Genomic DNA, 15726 nt, shown 5'->3' with positions numbered 1-15726 from the left:
ATTAATATTCTACAAGAGAGCTTGTTGCAAACTAATAATTGGTGCCAGAGCCATGGTCTAAAACTGAATGCAACAAAATGCATAATAATATCTTTTGGAAAGTTGGCCATCCTTGGGAATTACCAGATAGACAATACAACCCTAAAAGCAGGCCCAGTGGTTAAGGACTTACATATATATGTGATAATGACTTGGCCTTTTACCATTGTGTGTCTGCTGTTATAAGGAAATCATTCTACTTTGTGCATCGCATAAACAAGTGTATAGCGTACAGGTTCAAATATTTCATTATCTTCCTGTACTCAGTCCTCATTGGAACAATCATTGAGAACAATGCTCCTTTCAGTATGTACTCTACCAGGCAAATGCAGCAACTTGAATGCCCACGGAAGAGTCTTACAAAAAGGGTACATTGCATAAACCATGTGCAACACACAGACTGCTTTAAAGCCTTTTCTTTATACTCAGTGTCCTACATTCTGTTGAGAGGTGATCTGTGCATGGCTTATACGACATCATCTGATCCAGTAATGAGGGACTTGCTGCATATCAGAAAGTCTGATAAGATTAGGAATACTTGATAGAAGGACCAAAACCCTGATTTCAACATAAATAAATCAAGGTGGGATGGTCAGGTTTGAGTCTCAGAGACTACCCCTACTCTGGAGCAGGTACCACTTCCATGTGAAGCAGAATCATCCCTGACCCTTATCAAATGCAACCTGAACCAATGGATGTGGGGGCTGTAAATTTACTCATGGACTGGTACCTGTCTCCTATTGGATAGAGGAAGTTTGTAAATGCTCTGCAACTTAAATGCACCTGTGCAATTTGTCCTGTTGTTTACAAATGGGAAAATATAACTAGTTATATAAAAATTGGACAATCCACCAGAACCAACACAGGTTCAACCAAATAAATGAAAATTTGAATTTCGAACCACAGTGCACAATGAATGAATACTCAAGATCTGAAACACGAAGATTTATTCAACCAATAAAAGTCTTTTATTGGTTGAATAAATCTTCGTGTTTCAGATCTTGAGTATTCATTCATTGTGCACTGTGGTTCGAAATTCAAACTAGTTATATAAAGGCATCCTAGGTCTATTGGCCTAGTAATCACTTGTGAACATATGAACCCATAAGAACTATGAAACTCTAATGACTTGCATTATTGACTATCAGAAATCCCAAGTGGTTAATCAGAAAATGAAGAAGTTAATGATGGTGTAGTAGTTAGTGCAGTGGATTAACACCCTAAACTTTTAATATACTGTTTCCTGTAGTCAGGAGTGCAGGTTTTGGTTATTTTCATTTGCCTACTGTGTGACTCTGAGCAAGTCACTTAACCAGACAGTGCTCCTGGAACTTGGTTAGCAAATAAACTACAGACGTTTTATGTATTTTCTGTAAAAAAAAAAAATGAAACTTACATTATTTACTTTATCGGAAAATCTTTCATCTTCTCATTCAGGAACCAAAGTAAGTAAAAGTAAGCAGGTAAAAAGGGTTGCAGTGTTTTGAACTCAATGAAATCTTATAGGCTTAAATGCATGTGAGCCAAAAGAGACTGGAGCTGCTGAGTGTCCGAATGGAGTGATAATCAAGGTCAATTTTTTATGTTTTATGGCTGAGCTGGGCCTCCTTGCTAGCATCAGGGTCTAGGCCGTAGGCAGCTGCCTAAGTTATCTTCTGCTGAATACAGCCCTGATTCATACACTTATGCATACAAGTGGATATGCTCTAATACAATTTATGCAGCTGAGAGTGAAAACAGGTATGTCATTATGTTGTTGAAACTCCTGTTGTGAGCTGTAATCCTTTCCATATGCTAAATGTTTAATTCTTATCACAGAATTTCTTCATCTTTCTAGTTTCAGATACAACCCCATCTGTTTTCCCAGTTTCACCATGCTGCAGTGCTATGAAAGAAGGTATAGTAAATATTGGTTGCCATGTCGTGACTCGAGGCTACCCAGCCAGTATTGTAATGGAAGCATCCTCTGGTCCAGTTACAACTGGGGTAAAAATATATCAACCAGTTTGTACTAAAGACAACATAACATTCATAAGTTATGCTTCAATGGAAGTACCTGCCTGTGACCTGGACATAAAGAACTATAAATGTAAAGTGGGCAATCATTCTAAAGTTATCACTGTACCAGGTAATACTTACTCTTTTAAACTGTTTTACAATTAAGTTTTAATACTTATATAGCAAACATTTATTTGATTTATGGAAATGTTATACACAAGCTAAAGCTATGCAGAAAAGTGTTTATTTGTTTATTTAGTTACAATGTATATATGTATGAATGTGTGCATGTATGTCTGTGTGAATATATATTTGTTGATCGGGGTAGCGGACTGAACTACACAGGGTCCATTTCAGCCACAGCCTGGGCATAACTGAAAATGAGGTAGAAGACATAGTAATAAATGTAAAAGTCATACATTCTGAGTAAAAAAGTATTGTGATTAGTATTTAGTATTTTACACAAGGAGTTATTGGACTACCTGCCATTATACATGCATATTGCTAATTACTTACAAGACTACATTTGTAATAAAGAATGGGAACCACTTTATGAAGGAGGAGGTTGTATAAACATATAAGAGAAGTAGATCTAAATAAAAAATAACCTAGAGTAGGATTTAGTGAGAAGTGTGGAGGTGGGTAGACGTGGCTTGTAAATGATGAGGAGGGGGTTGAGAGGATAAAGCTTGAATGATACATACTGCTAGCCAAAGCCTAATTGTGGACTGGAGTGTGGATGAAGAAAGTACAGTTGTTTACACTTACCATAAATGTAGATGTTCGAGTGTATTCACTGTTGCAGTCATTACATTTGGGTTATCTGCTTGCAGTATTCCTTAGTCGGCCTGATTATCAAAGTCTTCGGTCCTGCGTTGGTTGCTGTCCCTTCTTCCATGACATCAGGTAGTCAGGGGTGTAAAACATGCAGCCGACGCCATTACATCAGTTTTTCTTGCCCCAGATGTCAGGTGCCCACCTAATGGGAAGCAATTAAATCTATAAATACAAGGATATAACTCCAACAAAAAAGCAAATGCACCAAAAAGCTTTTAGAGCATAGTAAGTGAGAGCAGAGGTATAGCCAAAAGAAGAAAGGGGGCTGGAGGGAGGGTAACCAGGACTGCAACAGTGAATACAGTCGAACATCTACATTTATGGTAAGTGTACACAACTGTACTATATTCTTTGTGTTTCACTGTTGCAGTCATTACATTTGGGAAGATTTCCAAAGCTAAGGTTGGGAGGAGGAATTTAAATAGAATTAGGACCAGCTATAAGGCCCTGAAAGACTGCAGTGGCAAAACCAGCTCTGGATTTAAAGAAAATTGGCAAATGATAATGCTTGGTGAAAGTATGTACAGAACTCCATGTAGTAGCTTCTAGGATGTCACTAGTAGGGGCACCCCTGACAAAGATTGTAGAGGTAGATGCATCCCTGGTTGAATGGGGTTTGATGCCCTGTGGGATAGGTTTTCCATGGTGCTTATAGCAGAAATGAATGCAGTGGCCTATCCATTTTGAAATGGTTTGCTTTGAAATAGCTTTCCCCTCTGTCCCTGCAGCAAATGCCACCAGTTGTTCATATTTCCTTTGAGGCTTAGTCCTATCCAAGTAGAATCTAAGTTGTCTGTGCACATCTAAAGAGTGCAGTATCCGTTCCCCTTTGTTCTGTGTGTTAAGAAAGAAGGTAGGCAAATGAATGGACTGCTTAAGAGCCACACTGGATACCACCTTGGTTATGAAGGAGGGATTGGTTCTGAGGAACACCCTGTCCACATGAAAGATGATGAAAGGTTCCACTGCCATAAGGGCCTGAAATTAAGATACCCTTCTTGCAGAAGTGATTGCTAAAATGAAAGCTGTTTTCCAAGAAAGAAATTTTAAATCTGCAGTAGCAGCTGGCTCAAAAGGAGGAAGAGTGAGTTTCTCCAATACAAAGTTAAGGTCCCAGGCTGGGGTTGGAGCTCTCCTGGGTGGCCTTCAATTTTGGCCCCTCTGAGGAACTGCTTGAGCATTTGGTGAGAGAAGAGGGGAGGCTCTGTGCTATAATGAGCTGAAATGGCTGAGGCATGAATATTGATGCAGAAAAAAGACAAGCCCTTATGAAGCATCTCAGTCAAGTATTGTAGAATCTGAGATAAATTGGGCACTGCTGCATTCATTCCTTGAGATTGGTTCCAGTCACAGAATATTTTCCATTTTGCAGCATACAATTTTCTAGTACTAGACTTGCTTGCCTCTAAAATGATATCCATCACTGATTTACTGAGGGATGGTAAAGGAGAGATTAGGTAACTAGCCAGGCTGCTAGGTAAAGGGTTTGCAGCTGAGGGTGCAGAATCTGGTTCTCCTGCTGAGACAACAGGGAAGGAGTCTGAGGCAGGTGCTATGGAGCCAAGCATGGCACACTTCGCAAGAGTGGGTACCGGTGTTGGTGAGGCCAGTCTGGTGCAGTTAAAATCATCCTTGGCTTGTCCTGTTAGATCTTTAGTAGTACCTTGGAGAGCAGAGTCAGAGGAGGAAAGGCATAAACTGATAGGTTTTTCCAGCTGAAGGATAGAGCATCCACTTTCCAAGCTAGCTTGTGGGGAATCCTTGTGCAAAATTTGTCCAGTTGATGGTTCGGGGGGGGAGGCAAACAGGTTTATATCTTGGCTTCCTCATTTACTTGTCAACATGTTGAAAATCCTTGGTTCCAGTTTCCACTTGTTTGGGTCCATGAAGTTTCTGCTTAGACCATCTGCCAGTGTATTTAGTTTTCCTGGCAGGAATTGAGCTTGTAGATTCACTTGGTAGCTCAATGCTGTGTTACACAATGCCATGGCTAGTCTGCAGAGGGGGTAAGAATGTGTAACCCCCTGCTTGTTTATGTACCACATAACAGTGGTGTTGTCCATGTTTACCATTAGTTGTCCTGGAAGAATGTGGTCCTTGAAGGCTGTCAGAGCATTCTATACAGCTAACATTTCCTTTTGATTTATGTGCAGGTACATTTGACTTGGGTTCCATTTGCCCTGAATGCTCTTCCCTGCCAGGTAAGCCCCACATGCATAGTCTGATATGTCTGTTGTTAAGATTTGGGTGGCAGGGGGTAATGTGAATGGTAGTCCCCTGTTTTGGTGGCAGGCCTCTGCCCACCAAAGGAACTCTAGGCATAGGCAAGGTATGATAGGAATCCTTGCTTCTAGATCCTGTAAATGTTGACACCATAGACTTTTGAGATACCATTGTAGTCTCCTCATATGCAGCCTTGCATATGGAATTAGAAGAATGCAGGAGGCCATGAACTGCAAGGCTTGCAGTATTTGCCTTGCAGATAGCTAGGTTTTTGTGGCCACTTGTTTGAAGTAAGTTGTCAAATGAATCCATTTCTCTGGCGTGAGGAAAGCCATCTGGGAAATTGTATTCAAGCTTGCTCCCAGGAATATAATTTGTTGTCAGGGTACCAGGTGGGATTTCTTTTTGTTTATGGTGAACCCCAGACAAGTCAGTACCCTTTGAACAAAGGCCAGATGATTCAAAAGAATGTCCTTGCTTTCTGCCTGAATTAGACAATTGTCCAGGTATGGGTATATTTGAATATTATTTGCCTGCAAAATGCAAGGCACTTTGTGAATACCCTGGATGCAGTAGATAAGCCAAAAGGCAGTGCAGAGAACTGATAGTGCAGGTAGCCTGCTTTGAAGTGTAGGTGCATGTAGCCTGCTTTGAAGCGTAGGTATCTTCTGCAAGACTCCCTGATCGGGATGTGCAGGTACGCTTCTTTTAAGTCTAGTGTTGCCAACCAGGCATCCTTGCCTAGCATAGGAAGCAACTGGTGAAGAGTCAGCATTTTGAATTTTGGAATCAACAGAAAGGTGTTTAGAATAGAAAGGTCCAGGACATGACGCCATGTATTGCCTTTTCTGGGTACCAGGAAAAGTCTTGAATAGAAACCTTGTCCCTTTTCCTCTTCTGGTACCAACTAAATAGCCCCCATGCTTAAGAGAGAGAGACTACTTGATTTTGGGTCTCTGCCCACTGAGTTGGGGGTAGATGTGGCCACCCGCTTGGTATTGGTAATGTGTGGAAATTAAATCTGTATCCTTGGGACACTATATTTAAAACCCATTTGTCTTGGGTAAAGAGTTCCCAGTTTTTGGCCTGCAGACCAATCTTTCTGCCCAAAGATTGCACAAACATTCAGTTGGGACGTGCTTGAAAGTTTTAAAAGCAAGTCATTGAGACAGTTTTCCATAGGGGGGAGTCTTACTACTCCCAGGTTTGGGTGAGGAACCCCCCCCCCACTGCCTAGTCTTGTGTGTCCCTTAGGACTGAAACCTGGGGTTTCTAATGGGTCTGGGTTTGGCTTGAGAAGACCTGGAAGGGGCTGGAAAGGACCAATTTTTAGAGGACCAGTGCCTACTAAATCTAAGAGGCTGAACCTGTAAGAAATCTTTAACAGTTTGCATAGATTTAGCTTTATCTTCCATCTTTTTAAGAACTTCCTCAGCCTTGTTGCCAAACAGGCAGTCCTGATTTAAGGGAGCATCCAACAATTTAGCTTTAACATGATCAGGCAAACCTTGCTCCTTAAGCCAAGCATGCCTTTTGATCACAGACCCAGTAACAGCAGCCCTGCAAGAGGTCTCTAATGAATCAAATCCACATTGCAAAGTATGTTTTCCAACCTGTTCAGCAGAATGCATTAAATCATGTAATTCTTTATTTTCAGCACAGTCAGGAATTAACATCATTTTCTGTTAAGCAATCCAGTAACATGCTGTTGATACTTTAACATATGAAACTGGCAGTTTAAAGCCCTAATGGCCAATGTTGCAGAAGTGTAAACTTTCTTACCCCATCTATCCAGCGCCCTGGAGTCTCTATCAGAGGGGGTAGGATTTTTAGCAGTAGAAGCCTTAATGCCCTTGGGTCCCTGTGAAATAGTCTCTGGATCCGCAATAGGATTTTTAAAAAGGAACTTGTGAAAATCAGGAACCCTGTAATATCTGTCAGGTGTTCTGGGAGCAGGAGGCAAAGAATCAGGGGCCAAACTAGATTCTGAAAAGGCATAAACAATGTCTAGTATCGGAGGTATAAAAGGCCTATGCTGAGGCAGGAGTAAGAAATCCCTGAGCTTCTTTTTTGAATCAGAAAAATCCTGGCTTTCTCAGTGGAAAGGTTCCCTTAGAGTATGTAAGTTCTCACCAAACGAAAAATCCTCTGGAGGGAAAGCAGAGGGAATATAGTCCTCGGATCAGAATCCTCATAAGTAGATAAGGGCAAATCCAGATCATCAGAAGAATCAGAAAAATCAAAATCCTGTTCAGAAGATTCATAAACACTTCAGTCCTAGGTCTCTTAGAAGGGGGAGGCTGGCTTCCCCTGATTAGAGTTATAAGATCTTCAGCCATTCTTATCATTTGTTTCTTTAGGTATAGAGGCCTGAGTATGTAGCCTGGGCGTCAGTTTCTTAGGCATGGTTTGAGATTTTGGCCTAAATAAAGAAGGAGGCGTTGGCTTAATATGCAAGCCCGTAGGCCAAAATACACCCTCAGAAGCCGGTGCCTGCACAGCGGCTCTGGACCCATCCAAGGTAGAGACATCCGCAGGTTCCACAGTTGAAGCATCTCGCGGCATGCCAGACTCCTAATGGGTCTGAGTAGTGGCCTGCAAGTCAGAAGTAGCAGGCATCAGGGGCTGCAAAAGCACCTCACTGAGTACCAGACAAACTGGCGACTGGCTTAGGAGAAGCATCGTCAGCAGCTTTGTACCTCAACGGCCTGTCTCTGTCTTTATCTTTGCATTTTTTCAGATTCCCGGTAGTCGGATGGCTAACTGAAGACATTTCTGGATAATTAAACCGAGAACCGAAATATTTACAAGCGAAAATATACAGACGACGGATAGTGCGCTCATTAAATAAAGCACAAAATCGACAGCAAGGTACATTGTGGTCAGGGCCTAGGCAAGGAATACAGTATGAATGAAAATCTTTATGAGGTATCTGTTTCCACAAGTAATGCAATTATTAACTTTTACTGACATCGGTAAGGAGCAAGAAAAAGTTTCCCCAATGAGGTATTTAGTTTTGAACCACACAAAAAGAAACAGACGGCCTGGAAGCTCCCAAAAGGAATCCTAGAAACGAACCACAAACAATGCAGCAAGTCTGTCAGCCAGATAATAATCCAAGTAGTCGAAGTCAAATAAAAGTCTCTGTAAAAAAGCCACCAATTTATTTAAGCCTTAAAAATATAGCTTTTCGTCAGTCCCAAGACCAACTTCTTCAGAAATAGTTAAATGTAGCTACACCAAGTTACAAAATGGCCACCTTGACCTTTAAAACTCTTACATCCATGACATCACTTCCCTTAATTCACCTTTAAAGGGATACAACATCACTACATATGAATAACATTATCCTGACTCTTTCCTTGCTTTGATGATATCACACTGAGATATAAATAAACATTGCAATAAACCATGATTACATAGATAAAAAACATTTTCTAAAAAAAGGGGAAAAAAATCATTACTGAAATAACATTGATAAAAAATCAATCATACTTAAGCCTACAATTGACTACAGTTTCTAAAATAAATATATTTATTTATATCTCAGTGTGATATCATCAAAGCAAGGAAAGAGTCAGGATAATGTTATTCATATGTAGTTATGTTGTATCCCTTTAAAGGTGAATTAAGGGAAGTGATGTCATGGATGTAAGAGTTTTAAAGGTCAAGGTGGCCATTTTGTAACTTGGTGTAGATACATTTAACTATTTCTGAAGAAGTTGGTCTTGGGACTGACGAAAAGCTATATTTTTAAGGCTTAAATAAATTGGTGGCTTTTTTACAGAGACTTTTATTTGACTTTGACTATTTGGATTATTATCTGGCTGACAGACTTGCTGCATTGTTTGTGGTTCGTTTCTAGGATTCCTTTTGGGAGCTTCCAGGCCATCTGTTTCTTTTTGTGTGGTTCAGGTATTTAGTTTTAGTTGAAGACTTCGGTTCTGAAACTCGAAAATGAAAATTTTAGGAGTCGGCCGACCATCACTTGCGAACTGCTTCTGCTTCGGGCACCGCACGGCAAGAAATATTGATGTAATGGCATCAGCTGCATGTTTTATACCCCTGATGACCTGACATCATGGAAGAAGGGACAGCAACCGACACAGGACCCAAGACTTTGTTAATCAGGCCAACTGAGGGCTACTGCAAGCAGATAACCCAAATGTAATGACTGCAACAGTGAAACACGAAGAACATCTGCTTGTACAGTGTTTGTATTAATTCATAAAGGGATTATTGAAGCATTTGCAGACTGATATTTCTTTTAAAGGAGTAATTATTGTAAATCTGACTTGGTTATAATCACTAATGTTGCAGACACAAGATGAGAATAAATCCCAGAGTTTGGATGCCAGGATGGAAAAAGCACAAAATCAAAGGCAAAGTGGTTTATTTTTGGGGGTGACTAAAGAATACTAGGATTACAGGGGGCTAGAAAAGTGGATTAGATGCAGCATTCGAAGGAAGACAATCAGCTCTCATAGTGAGAAGGACATGGAAGGGGGGGTGTTGCATATAGGAGAGAGAGAGGAACACAAGGCAAAAAATCACAAAGGATGAGGGTTTGGGCAGGGTGAGTCTAAAGGTATTTGGTCAGTGGAAATGTAGTTATGGATGGGGATTAATGATATTTTCAAGGAGGAAATAACCAGACAGCATACACTGAAGCCAATATGGGAAGATGGACTTAGTAAGGCATGAGTACACATGACCACCAGGGCAGTGACTGTGAAGGAGGGGGGCATATAGGTACCACTGACTTGATAGAGAAGACATACAAGACAGTTATGATGGTAGCAAGTCTGGTAGGAGAGGTTCTGAGGTGTTACAGTACATTGTCAAAGTGTTATCTATGCCAGAAAGCAATATACTGAGGACAGATAGTATTAATGATGACAACAACTGGCTGTGGCTGTAGAAGGACCTGAGACTGCTAGGAGGACAGGAATAGACTGGCAGCAACACCAGCTGTTTGGCAAAAAAAAGCTTCAGTCAAGAAGGAATGGTAGTATTTCAACCAGGACTGACAAAAAAATGTAGCTCAATAATTGTACTTTAAATTAAGATGAAAAGGGGACAGAGCCATATCTAGGGCAGGGTGAAGGAGGTCAATTGTCCGAAGGAAAAGTTGTTAGGAGACATCTTGTGCAGCTGCTGGTGGAGCAAGAGTGAAAAACCATAATTAGTTTTTGAAGTTGGGAGGCCATTGAGGCTTTAGAACTGAATACCAGTATTGCATGTGCAGGTATAACTGCTGTGCTAAAGTGCTCCATTTGTGGTAAATTGACTGCAGTAAACTGCTTATTACATTTGTAGCAAGCATTTTGCTCCATTTCCTGAGTAGGAGATTTTATTTCTGGTCTTTAGCTTTGAGAAGCCTTTTTTTGTCTTCAACTCAAAGTGGTTTTTCAAGTTACAGAAACTGCACAGGCACCAGCTGTGCTAGCTATGATTCTGAAGAAGGCAGACATGTCACAGAAGTATAAGAGAAAGGTAAATATTCAGACAGCAGACAAAGGGAAAATGCAACCATAGAACACAGCAGAGGAACAGACAAACAAAGGTAATATATTCCATGCCTGGGTGGTATTATTTTGTATTGCAAGATGTTGTAAGCTGCAGACAGTGATGCAATAGAATGTGTGCATAGCTGGTATCACAGAAACATGAGCTTGTAAGTTGAAATATGACCTTGATGACCTTGTAGCTTGCAGGAGGAGTAGCGTTGAGATATGTGAGTACAGATTGTTAAAGAATGACAGGGAAAGGAGGAGGAGTGGAGATGAATTAGATGTCTGCTTAAAGGAGGCATTAAATACTATGTCAAAGGCAATGAGGAACAGCATCCCATGAATAAGGAAATGGAGCAGGCGGGGGGTCTGAACCCAGGTTAAGCGCCTTGGCAGTTAAAGCAGGGGAGCGATAGACTTTCGTTCTCTATATCTTTTATCTAAGCAGCAATAGTTAGTGTTTTTAATTAATTAATTATCAGTAGGCATAAATTAATTATACATAAATTGGATGCAATCCATTCATCCACAAATTTTCTCATTTTTACGGATGGGGTCAGGGTGCCACTTCAGCAGTGACAATCATCTAATGCCAATAGGTATAATATTAAATCCACAAACTTTATAGCAATCCCCTGCTTACTGCATGCTATGTCCACTATCTCCACTCTAGGATGTGTGAGGGTACAAAAATATTTACACATACTCCATAGATAACATAGCTTCAAGATTGTGTCACTATCACTGTCACAGGGTATGATAACTACGAAACTGAAATAATGTTAACCAAAGCAGTTCTCTGATCAAATGGGTACCATTTATCACTCAAACACAGGGTTTGCATATCTTTTAAATCATTAACTATAACATGTAATTCACCTCTGATCAAATGAAGTGCAAGCAAAGTATATTATCCAGTCATGTTATCTTTATAGCCAGCGATTGTGCCGTAAATATTGTATTCCATTCTGAAACTGAACCACACCTCACAAACATCTCCAATGACTTTGGTATTAACTTTAATGATGGAAGCTTTACCATAGATACACATTAATTTTTACACTCTTAAAATACCGTCCTGAGAATGGGTCTATATTATATGCTCGAAAGTTGTAAACAGGAAATGCTATCTACAGCGAAAATGCTATGCAGCAAACTGTAAATCGTGAGATTGCATTACAGTGAAGATTGGAAAATTTGCCCTCTCCTCACTGTAGTACAATCTCAGAGTTGGTATATATAATTAGTGGGGGTGTGGGGGGCACAGCCCCCCACAATAGTGAATTTGCTACATAGCATTTTCTCTGTAGATAGCGTTTGCTGTTTACAGCTTTTGAAGACATAATATAGACCCCCTGAGAATGTGTGGATAGAAAGCCTAACATTCCATCAGCAAACAGTGTCACTACTGATGATATACTGGTAAGTTGGTCTTTCACTCACTCTACAAGGAGGCTGCACACCCAACAAGGTAATGCTCCAATTACCAGTACAAACAGAAACATGGAAAATTAGCAACATTGCCTTCTGTCCTAGATGAAGTACACGTAACAAACACACTCAGCAGCCCCCAATACGCTCTTTCAAAACAACACCCACATCAATACCTAGAGCTACATCCCATGGAGCCTCTACCTCTAAGCCCATAAGGCAAGTCACCACACAATCCAACATTCTGGTTATTGGATACTCCATTATGAGATGCATTGACGTCCCTCTCACCAGGCTGAGTAAGTAGAAAGTCATGGTCAGTTGCTTATCAGGGGCTAGGATCTGCCACATTATGCAAGCACTCAGATCACTGGACCACAATTACCTCTATAATTCAGTCATATTCCATGTGGGAGTAAATGACCTGAGATGTACCTCACTAGACTATATGAAGAGAGTCATCATGGAGCTCTTGGAATACGTGCCTCAGGCTGGTATGAGCCTAGCACTGAGCAGCATTTTACCTTCTCCAAGGATGATGCCACAATACGAACAAAAGATGACTGACCTTAATAATTGGCTTCATTTCTGGTGTCGTTCTAAGGGGTGCAATATTTGTCAGCATGGAGGGAGATGGTCAACAGGCCATGATGCATTGCCAGGCATGGTCTGCACCTCTCCCATGAAGACTTTCAAATATTAGCTAAAACATGGTGTTCCCCCATAGTGCCTTTTTTAGGCAATGCCAAACTGAAAGTACTTCCGAGATAGCAACTCAGAATCAAGAAAACCCAAAGGTATTACTGCTCAATGCTAGGAGTCAAAACAAAAAAAAACTCCACTCCCTAGAAGCTCTCTTTACTCTAGAAAAGGATGATGTCCGTGTGGTGACTGAGACAAGGTTTAAAGCTGCAGAGAGCACACCAACAGTGCAGGGTTATAATGCCTTCCACAAATTTAGACAATAAGGGTACTGATAATAAGTCAGCAAGGGGTTGTACACTTGTCAAGTCTCTACAACTGTAGTGCTTCTGTCTTCATGCATTAATGTGATTGCTTTTGCTTGAGGATGAAGATTGCACTGGTAATTTCAGCTTCTTAGCTAAAAGTTAAATGCAAAAGGAATATAAAATGACATGTTATTTATTAATTTATTCATACATACATGTATCTATTCACTTTCAGAATGTGGGAGTCAAGAGCTATCACAACCTACAATGTATAGTAATGATGCTGCAATGGACAAAACAGAAATCCTCTGTGTTATTGATAAACATAATCCTAAAAAGATATCAGTTGCATGGTTTGTGGGTGACAAACCATTACAAGAAACAAATACATTCTCTACTTTAAAAACAGCAGAAGGATTTTACAGAACACAAAGTAGTATAATGATTAAAAATGATGAATGGCTAAGTGGAGAGACCTTTACCTGCAAAGCAACAGTTGGGAAGATAAGTAAATCCCAAAAAATTTCAGGTTGTCCAGGTAAGATATAAATAACTAACTTCTATTTTGATTTATCACATTGTTGTTTGAATAACCACCGCTTCCAATATATGTCTTTATATCACCTGTTGTTACCATATTGTAGGAAATTTAATAAAAAATCCTTATACCACAAAGGTCAAACCTTACAATTAGCCATTGATACACACACACACACACACACACACACACACACACACACACACACACACACACACACACACACACACACACACACACAGGAAGTGCTCACTGGTAGACCCCTCTCTGAGAAGTGAGAGTTAGGCATTAAGGACAGTCAGTTAGAAGTTATGCACACCTAGTTCTGTTGAAGTCACAGTCCATTTGGCCACTCCTTAGAAAAAGACCATTGCTGCCCCTCCTACTTGGAGAAAATGAGCTACCACACATATTATTTCTGGACATGGGCATCTGTACATTGCAGCATGTGCTCCACAGACTCGTTACCCATGGATGCAACACTCACAGCTGCCAATAGGTGTCACCCAACTGCTGAACCACAGTAGCTGCTCCCCAAGAAGGATAATCCACTCCTTCATACTGTTCCCATTCCATGCTTAGCATCCACACCCCTTGTTGAACATGGGTCAACTAGGTCACACATAGGGCTACATCCATCTATCCATGGGAACAGATATGGGTCATCTAGGTCACAGACAGGTCTACATTCAATATGGGTCATCTAGGTCACAGACAGGGCTACATTCTTCTGTCCATAGGAACAGATATGGGTTGTCTAGGTCACAGACATGGCTACATTTGTCTCTCTACAGGAATAGATATGAGTCATCTAAGTCAGAGACAGGGCTACATCTGTCTGTCAATGGGAACAGAAATGGGTCATCTAGGTGACAGACAGGGCTACATCTGTCTTTACATGGGAACAGATATGGGTTATCTAGGTCACAGACATGGCTCCATTTGTCTCTGCACAGGCATAGATATGGGTCATCTAGGTCACAGACAGGGCTACATCTGTCTGTCAGTGGGAACAGATGTGAGTCATTTAAGTCACAGACATGGCTACATCCGTCTCTCCATGGGAAGAGATATGGGTCATCTAGGTCGCAGACAGGGCTACCTTTATCTGTCAATGGGAACAGATGCAGTTTGTCTTTCACACCTGTATGCAGGAATGTCTGTAAAGATATTCATGCTTACATGATCAAATTAATAAATTGTATTATTTCTTTGTGAGTAGGACTACCAATAACTTTACTGGTCTAAAATGGTTTTATAAAATCCATTCAGTAATGTTTTTGGATACAGTAGCTCATTCAGTACTGAATGCAGCTAGTTCCTTACTTTGCATAGGTTCAGAACTAATGTTATAATGAACTTGTTAGTGAATAGGTAATATACAAAACTGGCATTCTAACCGGTTTAATTTTCCCAGTTCAGACATTACTCATTGACTTACTGGAGTGGCAGTGCCATTACTTTTCTTGACATTTCCTTGTGCAGTGTCAGGGAACACCAGGAGCCATAACTAACTCACTCTTCTATCTGACCAGGGAGCATCAGTAGCCATAACTGACTCATTCTTCCATCTGACATGTCAGCATAGTCACTATTCCATACACTGGTATTGTGATTCAGTTCTTTAGGGGGTGACATTGTCTTTACTCATTTCAGGCCGAGGCCACATCTAGTCTGAACATATTTGTAGGAAATTCCTCATTGATTCCCTTTAACTCAGTACAAAACTGCAATTTGTTCATCCATGCTAATTCCTAGAATTCACAATGGACCTCAGTGGTATCCTGGAATCTCTTTCATTGACTATTTTGTCCTTTCCATGTTTGCACTGTTAAACCTTTTGTACACATATTGCTTCATTTGAATAGTCCCAGTCATACTTTACTTCTTGAAATGCCTGGGTAACCTTCCACACATCCTCAACTCCCATGGAAGATCACCAGGGGACTTTCAATTTCTAGAATATTCAATGAATTTCATTTCAGAGTGTGAAGCTAGCAGACTTACGCTGAGTAATGAAGAAGCACACTTTGAAAAACATCACATCAGATACCAAATATTGCCTTCACAACTTTGGGTTTGCACTTATATGTTTCACAGCTTGTGGCATGGGGACTTTTCACAATCTACATGACAGGATCATTCATAAGGGCAGATGCAAGCTTATATATTTTTTTCTTTCTTGGTATACTAATCA

At 40.5% G+C, this 15726-nt stretch overlaps 1 gene segment (V, D, J or C); it reads left to right on the top strand.

Annotated features, from left to right (window-relative positions):
• Positions 1–15726, top strand: part of LOC122814896 — a 145183-nt gene that overhangs the window by 71216 nt on the left and 58241 nt on the right. Inside the window, 2 exon segments of the C gene segment in view lie at positions 1877–2167; positions 13227–13529. Coding sequence covers positions 1877–2167; positions 13227–13529 — 594 coding nt within the window.

This window comes from Protopterus annectens, chromosome 11.part0 (assembly GCF_019279795.1).
Source record: "Protopterus annectens isolate FY-2018-M chromosome 11.part0, PAN1.0, whole genome shotgun sequence".
Taxonomy (NCBI): Eukaryota; Metazoa; Chordata; order Ceratodontiformes; family Protopteridae; genus Protopterus; species Protopterus annectens.
This window is presented reverse-complemented; position numbering and strand designations above follow the sequence as displayed.